The sequence below is a fragment of the Anticarsia gemmatalis genome, chromosome 6 (assembly GCF_050436995.1).
Source record: "Anticarsia gemmatalis isolate Benzon Research Colony breed Stoneville strain chromosome 6, ilAntGemm2 primary, whole genome shotgun sequence".
NCBI lineage: Eukaryota > Metazoa > Arthropoda > Insecta > Lepidoptera > Erebidae > Anticarsia > Anticarsia gemmatalis.
The window spans coordinates 4,886,716-4,901,342 of NC_134750.1; the positions used below are offsets into that span (position 1 = coordinate 4,886,716).

The 14,627-nt window shown below is 34.8% G+C and overlaps 1 protein-coding gene across 5 annotated transcripts in view; it reads left to right on the plus strand.

Moving 5' to 3' along the window:
- LOC142973561 (uncharacterized) overlaps positions 1 to 14,627 on the plus strand; it is a 104,255-nt gene that overhangs the window by 69,390 nt on the left and 20,238 nt on the right. For all 5 annotated transcript variants that reach the window (XR_012959512.1, XM_076115392.1, XM_076115389.1 and 2 more), the window contains 5 exons: positions 904 to 1,243; positions 1,580 to 1,731; positions 2,460 to 2,570; positions 3,095 to 3,236; positions 3,493 to 3,693. Coding sequence is in view for 4 of the 5 variants with exons in the window: in XM_076115392.1 (XP_075971507.1) it covers positions 904 to 1,243; positions 1,580 to 1,731; positions 2,460 to 2,570; positions 3,095 to 3,236; positions 3,493 to 3,693 (946 nt within the window). In the remaining variant the exon portion in view is untranslated. The remainder of the gene's footprint in view (positions 1 to 903; positions 1,244 to 1,579; positions 1,732 to 2,459; positions 2,571 to 3,094; positions 3,237 to 3,492; positions 3,694 to 14,627) is intronic.

Genomic DNA, 14,627 nt, shown 5'->3' on the forward strand with positions numbered 1-14,627 from the left:
CCACGGAGGAGACGTGTGCGATTGTCATAAGTAATAGATAATATTGGCTCATTTTTTTTTATAAGAATTGAAGTGTCCTACGTGAGCTTTGGGTATTTAACGCTTCCTGAGATTGTGGTGTTAAAATTATAGAAATAATCGAAATTGGGGTGTGGATACATCATCGACGTTATAAATAAGACTATCCGGCTAACCCGCGGTTTCTGAGGTACATTTAGCGGTAGTTTATCTATTCAATAGTGTCAAAACTCATAAAAAAACGCTATTGAAAAGATATAAACTACCGTTAAATTTACTAAGAAACCGGGGGTAAATCTGTTACTAACCTAAATAGGTATGTGTAATACTAAATTGTTATCAAAACAAAATGATGCTATCTCTCATAATCTATGATTAATTCTAAGTAATCTGTATGTGTTTATTATCAATCATAAATGCTGTCTGGGACCCGACTATCTACTAATACAAACACAAACGATAAGGCGTCAAGGAAACAAAAGAAAAATGTTTTTTTTTTCTTTCATCTATTTGCTTACATACCTTATTAATAGAAACTGGACTGATGATCTTGGACTGACTTTACCCATAATTTTTCACCCATAAGAGAAAAAACTGTGTTAAAGATCGTTTATTAGGACCTTAAATTAGCCGAGTGGTTTAGGTTGGAGCAGGTTCGAACCCGAGGCAACGCACCAATGACTTTTCGAAGTTATGTGTGTATTAGAAATAATTATTACTTGCTCTAACGGTGAAAGAAAACATCGTGATGAAAACTTGCATGTCTAATATTTGTTAAATACATTAATTGAGGACGTGCAAAGTCCCCAACCCACACTTGGAAGGAGACTTGCCCTGCAGTGGGACAGTAACGGGTTAAAAAAAAGTAATTATTTATTTCCCCAGGTTCTATGACGAGTTCCAACTACAGCACCACAAGTACATGCACAAACCAGAGCGGAGATCACCACAACCTGACACTCACACTCGAAGAATCTAAATTCGATATGTCGGCTCTAGAAACTTCTACACAAAGCATGTTGGACGACGAGACGTCGCCGGCTGACAGTCTTATATCATCTACCAGTACCAGCGACTCAAATAATGATTTGCAAGTGGAAAGAGATCCTCCGTCAATAAGTTCAGCGTATCAGACTGCTAATACAAAGACCAGGTCGCCGGAACCTATTGTGGAAGAGCATGATGGTGTTGATGGTGAACAGTTGCAGCCTGTTAAGGAAGTCATGTAAGTGAACCCAGTTTCATATACTCATTTGAAAGGGCTTTCTTGATATATAACATTATTTGATGCATTCTATGTAACTAATTCTAAAAATCTATATATTAACACTCGCCACTTTGATGAAATAACCTTTGTACGACAATAATTAGGGCTTTTTGGACAGGTTAAATTTATTTGTGGTTCTTAAGGTAAAGTTACGCATTGCAATATTTTCAGACCTTCTAAAGATCTTCATCTATCGACATCCTAAAGAAACAACATTGTTAATTTAATGCAGTACTAAAAAATGTATACTTAACTTAAAAAGCATGATACCTAATAATATTTTTTCTTTTGTAGTGAATCGCCTCGTATTACGGAGAAAGACAGTAAGAACGTAACTCCGGAATCCCCGGGGACCCCGACGCACGCGTCTGGATCCCTCTCGCTGTCTGACGGAAGGGACTTCTTCGACGATGAGATTGCAGATCAACCAGCTTTGTTGTTCAGGAGTAAGTTTTTACTCTAACTACTTCGTCTTAACAAAGCTGAAAAGGTAGCTTCGACTTTTGACCTAACCTAGTGTTAGAGAGTCGATGTTAGGTATCCGAGTTAGTAACGTCCGGTGTATAATAACGACTGAACGACTGAGCTTTGGTAAAGTTGCGTTACACATATTATTATTTTTTATCAGCCATCGTTTCAGTATTTCCTGTCATTTTCGTATTTAACAAGGCATCCATCTCATTTTTTTCGTACAACTTACAACACCTGGTACTATGATACAATAATTTTATTGGTCCCGATGAAAACGAAAAATATATATGGAAATAAGACATTACTTATGATAAGATTTCACGTCGTTATTTGTGCTTGTGTATTCATCATGTTATATCGTCTACGCACATAATAAAATAGGCAGAACTATACAAAGCAGATACAAGCAATAAATGAAAACCAAGTAAAGATAATTCTGTGGTGTTACTATTACCGTCTTAAATAGGGCATACTCATCAAACATTCAAGGATAAATTTATTAAACGTTGTCTTAATTGACGTAAGCACTTGAGTCATTTAAAACATTGCCTCTTGTTTTTATAGTGAAGATTTGGTAGTTAATAGCTAAAGTTCTCGTATTATTATCGCTAAAACAATACAAATCTTACTATCACAACGTCATATACGAATATTTTCATATAAATAGCAGTGCAATGTTAACGATATGAAAATTAACTTGTAGAAAACGCAGACGGTAGCCCCTCAAGTAAAGTGGACTCGGAAACAAGCAAACATCTACGACGATCAAGAGAACGGATTACATCCAGCCCGCTTGTACAGAGAAATCGTAAACGTAAGTTTCGAGTGTTTTTTAAAATACACACAATCAACTCGAAATAATTAATATTTAATTTTAAATAATCTTTTATTTTTGTTCGATACCAACAACATTATTTCAAAGCATATTTTTTCATAATTCTGAATAGGTAATTGAACCTTTTTGGAAAATAACAAGGCCGTTAACAGTTTAAAAATAAACGTTATTCATCTAACCTGACAGAAATGATTAGTTTTTTATGATTTTGTAGTTTTTTTAAGAAATTTTGTTTTGATATTACTTTGGTTTAAATTATATAAATATTTTTTGACGCATTTTATATTTTTTTCTACATAACATTTTTTTAAACTCATATTTTAACTTTATTTGACAATTTAATTTCTAAATTCAAAATCCAGAAGGCCATTTGAATCTTCGACTAAAAAGAAAAAATCCTATTTATATTTTCCCTCCAAAACAAGTTGCGTTTCTAATTTTATTTTACTAATGGTTATTGGAATTAAAATATTTTTTTTACTTAATTCAATGTGTTATTTTAGTGTGCAGTTTACGTAATGGCGGCACAGAGCGGACGCCATCGCTGGACACGTTGTCTAGCTTGGCGTCAGATGACCTCATGATGGACAATGACTTAGCTCAGTCCATCACCAGTCTGCAAAGCGTTGATGATTATATTGAAAGGTAAGAAATAGTGTCATTGCACCGCGTAACGGCCATTTAATATCCAAACAAAACTTTTACTATACGAAAAGATAAAGTTTTACGATTTGTGTGATAAGTTAGATAATTTAAATAACAAGACTAAGAAAAATATTAAGGAGCCATAGTGTTCCTAATTATTTTCTTAATATCTAAATTCATCATTCAAAGAAATTTTACCATTTTCGCCTGATTTCAAAAATCTAATAAGCCACCTATCTGCATTATATTCCTTTAGGTTGGACAGTTCACTGCGCAGCGGCCTCAACTCCTTAGACGAGAGGCAGTTACGTCAAGAGCTATCCTCTTCCAAAACAGCCGTGAGGCAATGGAGCCAGTTGCTGGAACAGAATAATATGCTGGACCGACAACTAGCAGCCATGGCGCAAGGGAAACAGGACTCGCTTACAGCCAGCAATAATAGTCTTTCTAATATTGGGTAAGTCGTACTATGTTATTATGTTATTTCACAGGAAGGAAAGTACCAGTGATGATGACTATTTCATCGCTTTCTTGTTTAACATTATGTACAGCAGCTACCCTATAATGCGACACCTATTTTCTAAATTGCAAATTACGAGGTGAAAGAATTTCTGGGCATGGCTTGTTACACACATATTAACTGCACGTTTGGCGCAGTGGTTTAAGTGGTCACCTCGCCGCAACAACCGTAGCGCCGCGTGTGGTGGGTTCGAATCCCACCCGGGACAAATCTTTGTGTGATGAGCACGAGTATTTGTTCTTAGCCTGGATGTCAATTTATCTATATAAGTATGTATTTAGAAGTATATAAGTATGTTTATCAGTTATTTGGTTGCCATAGTACAAGCTCTGCTTAGTTTGGAATCAAATGACCATGTGTGAGTTGTCCAATGATATTTATTTATTTATTTATTTATTCGGTTCGGCAATATTTATAGATATCCGATATGCAATAGGCAATAAGAAAATAATTTAACAACAACAAAACCGACTCGACTCACTTGCTCGGCTTGTACCGATCGGGTTCAACCACACATATTCGGTTTGACGCCCGACTAGGCCGATATGATTGTAGCAAGTCTATCTCCGGAATGCGACTTAGACGTCGAAAAAATCTACTGATTTACTTACCTAGTCATTGCAGACAAAACAGCTTTATTTTTAAAAAGTCTTCATCACTACATAGTATAAAACAAAGTCGCCCATTTTGTCTGTAGTCCCTTCGTATGCATAAAACTTTAAAACTACGCAACGGATTTTGATGCGGTTTTCACTAATAGAAAGAGTATTTTCTCCGACAGGTTTTTATATATAATTGAAATACATTGAAACTATATTAGCTGAGTTATAGCGATTTATGTCCAAGAAGTCAGAAAAACAATCTAATTGGAGATTGCATTTGTGCGTGCGCCGCTTATACCGTTGGATACAAGTAGGAACAATGTATAGCAAAAACATTGGTTTTTATTAGTTCTACAAAAAAGTCCGCGATGACATATATCCAGCTTTTTTATTTAAGTCACAAAAACTACTTTTCTGTATTAAAAAAAACATTTAATTCGTTGGGTGATGTTTAACTGGTGATATAACCAATAATACATATATCCTTATCAAAATAAGTAAGTTCATCATCACGAGCATTTAATTTAGATTATTTTTGCAGTTTACAGTGTGTTATTTAGACATATAGTTTAGGAGATATCACGATATTAGTATTGCGGCACGGTACGGGCCGGCCGCGGCGGCGGGGGCGGCGTCAATAAAAGGAAAATAAAAAAAAATAACATGTATATCTACCTACAGGTAGTTTTTAATTGTAGATAGTCTTTAATTTTAAATATATGGGAAACCTTTCTCATCGTTAAAATGAAAATGTATGTATACCTTATATTATATTTCAAAAAATGTAGACAAAGTTAATCTTCTAAAAATAAATGTAAATAAAAAATAAGTAAAAGTAATAAAATGTAGAATGTAAATAATTTAAAAAGTAAACAAGAAAATAATAGTTAGATGTATATAACAAAAGTAGGTAAGTACATAAAAAAAAACAAAAAATATAAAAAAAACGGTACATAAAAAATAAATAATATTAAAAAGTAGGTACTACGACTTTGATCTATACATATAAGACAAAAAAAAATCTGTACATTACTTAAATATTTTTTCCAAAAACTGATAGGGGGGGCGATCAAAGAAGAGTCACAGAAACCAAAAAACATTTTAATATTTTAAACGCGGTTAAGGGAAAGAGAAGTTATTGTGAATTGAAAATTAGTATCCAATATGTGTTGGTGCGTTGACTGTATTTGTCGAAGTAGCGGGATACACGCAAACGAAGTTGCGCGGGTCAGCTAGTACTATATAATTTATTTCTAGGTTGTAAGTGTTTCGACAGTGTTGTCAACATCGGATAAATTAAAAGTTGCTTACAATCTGGCAGTCATTAAGTAGACCTGTTTGAAAAGAGTTTGGTGCATACGACATTGATTATAAATCGTATAATGTCCGTGTATGGGTATATGTAACGGATGTATAAATTAATCAATAGTGACAAAATTATGAAATCTAGGTACATGTTTTGTAATAATATAAACGTAAAAATAACTCACTTTTTGGCCTCATTGCACTAGTCTAAATCTATTAAGAGTGTTATATAAAGTTATTATAACAAAAACAAACGGAATGTAGATACGTTTTTATCTAAATGCGGTCCACGGATCAAATGATAATGATGATCAAAGTTAATGGTCTGGAACTCCCATTGCGTGCGCCCAAAATGTACAAGTATAAACGTAATACGAATTTAAAACCAACTGTTATAGAACATATCATTACTAAACTTTTAAACAATATGCTTGAAAAAATACGGTTCCGTGCGAAAGATTTAAAACTATTCATCATTTTTTATTTCATACAGGTTTGTTAACAAAGAGCTGCCTCTTTTTGTGACAAAAGTAATGTTCTATCTCCATAGCTTAGTGAAATACCAGTTTGTTTTTAACTTTAATTATTATCACACGTCTGGTCATTCTTTTGCGTAATAGAATTTGATGTTCCTCTCGAGTAGACTGATTTATAAAGCTGATGTTTTCTAGAGATACATTAGTAGTGGATAGCTATGTGCCTAGTTTTATGTAAAAACTTTAGTATGGCTCAAGTGTTTAATAAAATTTGCACTGGCCACCTAAGTACCCTTAATTTTAAAAAACTTTTTAACCGCTGGGACTCCAAATAAGTTAAAATCTTGCTTTTTGTCTCAATACTGAAAAAGAAAACACATTTGTTTGAATTGTCTTTCCTCAGAAAATATTTCATGAAATGACGAAGACAGTAAATCAAGTTTACATTAGACGCATTTTTATTTCGTGACGTACTTATACGATTTCTTTTGTTTACGCAGTCTATTATGTACGTATGTAGTTGTAGTTTTATTGAATGTATTGTTCACTTCATAGATACTGAGACAATTGAATCAGACGCATTGACTGTTGTCAACTTCACCGGAACAAAGGCAATGATGCCGAGAACCGCATACGAACAAACAATGCTCAGATGCTCCTATCATATGACATTTAATGAGAGAGACGCATCTTGTTAAAGATACTAACTAATTATACCTAGTTTCTAAGAAACACTTTCTCGGGGATCTTCAAACAATAAATATTAAATAGTCTGTTACGCCTGCAACTATAATTTCGAAAATACTTTGTCATTGTATCCTTAGTTTAATTTTATAAATATTACAGACTTATTTTATCAGAATCAAAATTGTTGTACTTTACTCTTGTTATAGCTACGTGACTTCCCATTAAGATCGCAGATTAGCAAAACGTTTTAAGCATGCCATATTATTACTCTACATTACATGATCAAAATTCTAATTGACTCTTAAGTTTGAAGCCTTCCCTTCACTAGCCAGGTAGGTAAATGTTAGGACCTGCTGCAGCCAAATTCTATTTTGATAGCTCGTTCATCATCTTTACTGCTTTCTATCCCTATTTCCATGCACTCTATAGTGAACACTGTTTACATACATTACCATGTCCAAAAATAAACGCATTTGAGATACGAAAGAGCAATTAGGTAGTTACTTCAAACGGCTCCTACTATAATTTAGTTGCCATTCACTGCGTCTGGAGCAATTGGTTCCATACCTTTAATGTATGCATTTAACGCTTAAAGAGTAAGGCCAGGTCAATTAAAAGGTATTTTGTTATAAATAGTGTTCAGATCATTACAGCATTGCAAATATCAAGGTGTGGTTCCGCGTGATTGTTCCGCAATGTAGAATTATGCAGTTATTAAGGCTCTGTTATTTGCCTTCACTGGTCTGAACAAGAAAAAAATAATTGTTATGTTCAAACTCGCACTCTTATTATTATCGTAGCACTTTTAAGGTTGATTAAACGAAACCTCTATAACTATTATATCTAATATAATAAAGAATAATAATAATCACAGCCATGAATAATAAATTAAAGCATGCAGCTTCTATCGATATTGATACAAGTGGTATGCATTTCACTGAGGTATTTGCGCAAGTGTTGGTAAAAATTGAAACAATGCCAAAGTACCGTTCCAGTTCCAATTATCTGATTAATTGTGTGGGTATATGTTTGACCTCCATGCGCTCGCGCCGTTGCACGACATCACAATAGCTGTTTACGACAATGGGAAATTGTTTCCTTGCGTTAGCAGCTGGGGCTTAGTAGTCTTCCTTTGGGACCTTTGTATTCTATTCACTCGCCGTCCCAACAAAGAACCGATTTCAATTGACGTTTAGACTTCTTTATGTTTAGACAGGTATCTCTTATTGGCAGATATTGAGGTAGAGAGCTTTACAATAAGCTTTTTTAAATTGAAGAAACATACTAACTAAGAATGGAAGTACCTACCTACTTAATTGTGAAAATCCAATCTCACCGTCAGCGTCGTCGGACTTAGTTACCGAACATTTCGTAATAAGTTCGCGGTACGGCCATCGATTTTCAAGGTAGATTTTACGGCGAGCTTTGTGTGTCGAAAGGTCCTTGCTCCATGAGGTAATCAGATAAAGTAGCAAGCGTGCAGCTGTCGGTCGGGGCTTCGGTGCTTGGTTACTTCGGTTCATCTCGGCGCGTGTTTGCGTCGACCCGCGTGCCGGCAACCCGATCGGATGTTAGTCTGTAACTCGTCGCGCTTGCGGACGTACGTAGCCGGCACGCCGCACGACCACGAGCACGACACGTGCCGGCACATCTCGCGCACGGTGTACACACGATCCGATCGAGATTATTATCTGCCGATATCGAACGAACGGGTCACTGAACGATCGTAATCCGTTTAATGTGCAGCTGCCTGTTAATCGCAAACTTCCTATGTTTACGTTATGTTTGAATTGGGTTCAGTGCCTATAAAAATCAAAGTAACGACTCCCGAGGGTGGTGATTCCTTACGTAAATAGTGAAGCTTGGTAATGTGGATAATTGAATTAAACGATACCTAGTTGTTACCGGTAGCTGCGTATTGTGACTGTGATTTTCAACTAGTATTGATTACTAGTTAAGTAACAGCAAACAGATACTATTAAGCTATTTAACAAACAGTATAGCATAGTTGTTCATTTAGTAAGTGCACATGTGGTTGTTGACCCTACAATTAAGGACTATCGGCAACGGCAACTAAGGATGTTATGTATTTCCTTTGTAAAGTAAACCGATAAGGTTAATGGTTGCCAGTTCACACATGAGTTACTGAGTTGACAAATATAAAAACATTTGTTTTTCGATAATTATCATACAATTTTAGAAACTCAACACGGACAAAAGTCTACCCTAATATTTTTCATAACTGGCAGAACTTCGCAAATGTTTATAATAACGAGCTTACGTACCGTTAAAACGGAGACTCAAGGCCGGAATCTGTTAACCCTTTGCATATTTTAGTACGATTGGAAGGGTCGTGAACGGTCCCTCAATATTACATGTATTATTGGTCGGTACTACTAACAAGTAAACATAAAAACAGTGTACCTATATTCACGTCTACCCTCATTCGTTGACAGCGTTATCTTATCACAGCTGATATCTGAAGTGGGTTCTTATCAGTTTATCAGCAAAATATTGCACATTACTACGTAGAATATTGACAGATCCATGAGAGTTTGCAAGAATTACATTGACAAAACATTGTAGGGATAAAATAAAAGAAAATCAAATGGTAAAATTTAAAGCTATTGTTACTAAGACTTCAAAGAGTAGTTAGCTTATTTATTTTATCGTATTATACTGCATCGATCTGTGCAACATATAAATAAAATAACGTATAGGGTAAACCACCCAGTAGTCAGCCTTTTAGTGAAAATGTCAATTTGATTTAGCCATATTTTTAACATTTACTACTAGATGTAAAATCATTAGTCATTGTATGAAAGGTAATTTATTAAACTTTAAGAAAAAAATAAAAAAATATCATATTTATAAGATTATTATGGAAAAAATCCACATTAAACAAAATATGGCACTTTTTACCAGTAGTCAGCCCCATTTCGCCAGTAGTCAGCCATGTCTTACCCAGTAGTCAGCCTCTTACTTACTCAATACAAATGTTCTATTTTAAATATATTTTTATTGAAATCTCCAGGAAATAAAGCACATTTGCAATAATACCATGCAGTACAATTTATGCATCCATTAATTTTTAACCCCCGACGCAAAAAGAGGGGTGTTATAAGGTTCGACGTGTCTGTCTGTGTGTCTGTCTGTCTATGGCATCATAACTCCCGAAAGGATACAGTGATTTCAATTTAGTTTTTTTTTAATTAAAGGTGACATGTGTGCGAGTGTTTTTAGACATGTTTGATGAAAATCGGTGGAGCCGTTTAAAAGTTGTAGTGGGTTAAAGTGGGGAGATTAACCGAATGTCTGCAAATTTACTCGGACGGGGTCTCAAATGGCTTCGCATGCTGAGAAAGCTGGTGGTGGGAAAGTCAGAATGGCTTAACCTAACCACCAACCTATAAAAAGTATGAAATAAAAAATATATTGTGAAATCGGGGGTTTTCAAGATTTTAATTTATAGTTATTAGCACTTAGGTAATTGATTTCTAAATGTTTTCTAGTCAATCTTTCTTCACACGGTTCACAGCGATAAAAGTTTATTTTCTGTTCCTTTATTCCTTCTGTTTTTCAACTCTCCCCAATCTACAAAAAATGCTCTCCTATAAAACTGTTTTAGCTTTCTTGATGTGTTGAAACATAAGTCAATGGTAGGCTAGGAAATAGAAGGTAGATGATAGAAGTGACTGGTATCATTCCTTTCTTTTCTCATTTCCCAAAATTCCTTCGTGTTTCGGAAGGCATGGTAAATTGTAGGTCCCGGCGGGCATTCAAGGATCTCTGGCAATCGTTGCCATTAGTCAGAAGCTTGAAAATCTGATAACCAGTCTTATGGTAATCGTGGTATAGCCCAGGTAACTGGGTTGTGGAAGTCATATAGGCAGTTGCTCCATGTAAAACACTGCTATTCAGCTGCATCCGGTGAAACTGGAAGCTGATTCCAGCATATCGTGACCAGTTTCTTAAGGCAGTCATTTGTTTTTGGGAGTGCACTTAGTCTAGCTTACAAAGCCCCGTATGGTACGGGGCATTTGTGCGACTATTAAACGATTTCGGACTTGTAGTGTCATAATAATGTGTGAAATGCCAAGTACTCGACTCGTTTCCATGATTTTCATAACATTTCTGATCGCCACCATAGCACATGACAATTATTCCTCTTTATACAGATCTTTTGGTCTTTTTGATATGATACTATTCGAAAACAAGTAACTAAGTTTTGTGCCAACATAGCCGTCCACAAATTTGAACCTTAATGAAAGGATTTAAGACCCAATTTCATTTAGCAAAACTGACGGCCGACTATGGGATATGTAGGTCCAATGGTCGGCCTCATGAAATTCACTGACTTTATATGCGGCCGACTACTGGTAAAATACTATTTTTGTCTTAGAAGAGTTTAGCTCAACACAATAGTTATGTTGAGAAGTATTCGCCCTGTTAATTTCAACCACATATATGAGAATTGCAAAAAAACCAGTAGTCAGCCACTCATGGCCGAGTACTGGATCAACCTCATATTTTGCAAACCCAATAGTCGGCCACGTTAATTTATAATACAAAAGACAAATAAAACGCCTGCAATGCATGATTTTATCGAAGATAAACTATTAAATACTAGCATAAAATATCAATTCGTTCCATATTGCATCAAATTCATTTAAAAACATGCCAAAAACTAAAACACGAATCCTTAACAAAAAAATAGCAATGGCGACGTTTTTGCCCATGTCTTTCATGGCAGTTCATAAGAATGAGTGTAACACGTCAACCTGTCATGCTATCGAATCGTAATTGTGCATATTAGTCAATAAGATTATACAGATTCGATTAATGATTATTTTATTGGTCTTTACTATTTTCTACACTAATTATATGGATATAAAGCCTGTAAAGGCTGACTACTGGTTGGGGGCTGACTACTGGGTGCTTTACCCTACTAGTATTAATAAAATACCAATGTCGATGATAGGTTCAAAGCACTATAACACAATGATCGCGCTATTGTCTAAAGAATGAATTGCTACACAACTAAATACATAGTTCGATCTCCTATTGTTGTCCAAATTTCGTTGCCATGGCAACATTGAATAGCTTTGCTGACAGCTTTTAGTACGAGTCAGCTAACCAAACGAAAAGCTCCACCGATATAGAATTTATTATTTATACGTTTTATAAATGTTTGAGTGCAATAATGAAGACTGTGACAGTGAGGACTTGTGAGTTTAAGTACTATAAACCATAGTGCAGATTGTGCTTGAGCTAAAAACATTTAAATTTTATTCATAAAAATAAAACTAGTTTATGCTCGCGTTACTACACACATTAATATACTTTATGTTAGTCGTTGCAAATTATACCGTTTCTTTAGAGCTTCGTTAGTAATTAATGCCTACATACATAATGCATTTTGTATTTTTTGTACATAAAATGGTTATGAGCTCGTTATTTGAATTATTTTTGTAAAATTTTAACTTTCTCGTAGAACTAGAGTTTCGCATTCTAATATTATGTAGTTCAGAAGGTTTCCGCCTACAGATTTATGAAAAAAGCATGGAATCGGAGAATGTTTAATATCCGCTATTTGTTACTAGTATTACATTAGCCATAACGATAACTTTCACATCTAACTTCCATTCATGTTATGCATAAAAGAAGTCATTCACTGCACATTAGGTATCCGCCTTTCATACAAAATCGACCTTAGAGCCATTTTTGACTGACCGCACGGTAAATTAACCATTAGCTATATGTAATGCTGACTTTCTAAGCTAAACAGATGTAAATAATTGCTAATGCAGCCTGGACAAATTGCAAATGTCTCAGAAAGTGGACTGCTAACTTCTCGCCAGTGAAACAACACAATGGATCAACATCGAGGCTATGAGAAAACATTGACTATAATTTTCGCAAGCCCAAGCTTTAATCGATACCAGTGAAAAATCCATTAGATTTATGCAATCGATTAATAAAGCGAATCAGCGGTAAAATCAGTTGCAGAAGAAACTACCATTGCGTTGGGTAATGTTTCTCGAAATTAGCTGATAGTTGCAAGATGCATAATTAACAACCACTTTAAGCTAAATTTTACTGTCACTCTCTTCGTATTAAGTGAAATAATATCTGGAACAAAATCTCGTGAGATTTTATCTTGTGGATCCTCAACGGAGTGTTTTGGCATCGACGGTTTATACGATTTGTAAGATTAGTATCGTTTAAATATCATGCAGCAAAGTAATGTTTCGTAACACATCAACTGTCATGTTTGAACGACATGTTATTACAAAGTAACTAGTTAACGGTGACTGAATAATTTCCCAGCAGCTGTAATACTTTTATGTTTTAATTGATACCGGTATCTGTTTGTATTTTGTTTAGAAACTTCTTGTTCCTCTGTATATTAATTACTATGGCATATGTACCTAATACACTTAATCTGGTTAACGTTTACTGACACTACCGCACTCAGGACGTTAAGCCTTCGAAACATAGGCACAGCTATAGTCGAAGGTGTCACAGGGAGCGGTAGTTTCTGGTCAACGTCATACAGTTAATTAAAACGGTATCGTGTCAAGAAGTAATCTTTCAACCGAATAGGATATAATATAAAAGTGATACCTGTACAAAATTTATGAGCCATAAATCTAAGGCCTCAGGAAATGAAGTAAACGAACCACTTTGCATATAGGCACTTTGAAGTAGGAATGGGAGTCTATTAGCAGCTAAAAATAACAAAAATCAGAATAAAAGTGGACATTATAGTGTTTAAAACAAAGTGATACAGAAAAGTTGTTGTGATGACGATGGAAAAACCCGTTGTGATGTTGGAGAAGGAAGCTCCGGTTAAAGGCATAGTGGCCCAAGTGGTCACCATGCTCAACGGCCAAGCGCAAAGGTACGTGTTCTATTCTGCAAATAATCATTTCAGATTCTTATAATAAGAATAAAAACTTTAAAATATTTATTTTTCGTGGGGATATGGTTGATGGTTCACTCAATTCACTGTTATGAATTCAGAAAGATAAAATTAAATACGAGTATATGTGTTTGGAGGGTGTAACTAAAATATTGCACTCAAGTATATTTAATTTTATCAATTTTTAAGCAAATTATGGGCTTTTTTCTTTTGATAATCACGTTAGTATATACATAAATTTGCAAAATATCAAAGAAAAGTCATCGCATTGATTACGTAATTTACTTTGAAATATAAAGACAATCGTTAAAATTTTATGATTTCAAAAGCAGGACAAACTTTCACCCTTTACACAATTTCATTGTTTAGTTTCCTGTTAACACTTAATTACTACAATATGGATATATTTGTGCACAAAAACTAGCGAAACGGAACTCTTAATCTAGGAATAAATAGTTCATAAGCAATTAACGCTATAAGTAATCGCCGATTCGAGTTCTTGATTATTGTTTCATGGAGCAATTGTAGTAGGAAGCTAGGCAGGATATCAGTTAGAGCAGTAGGAAGACTGAACTTGATTGGATTAACTTGTTGTTCAATATAGAATCACAGCATTAGGTTTAACAGGCTGCTAGTTTGGCTGTATTAAATCAGAGCAACTTTAATGACGTGTAGGAGACCAAAAGCAAAAAAATATAGGTATCTACCTATTGAAAAGCCGGGTTCAACATACGTGCAACAATGTGGTACACTAGCTGTAGCTGGTATTTAAAATAAAAGGAAAATACAGCATCGATTAAGTCGCAAAAAATAATGTTGACGTCCAAAGTACCGTTGAGATTTTTACGAAGTCACACTATTACATAAAGTCATTAA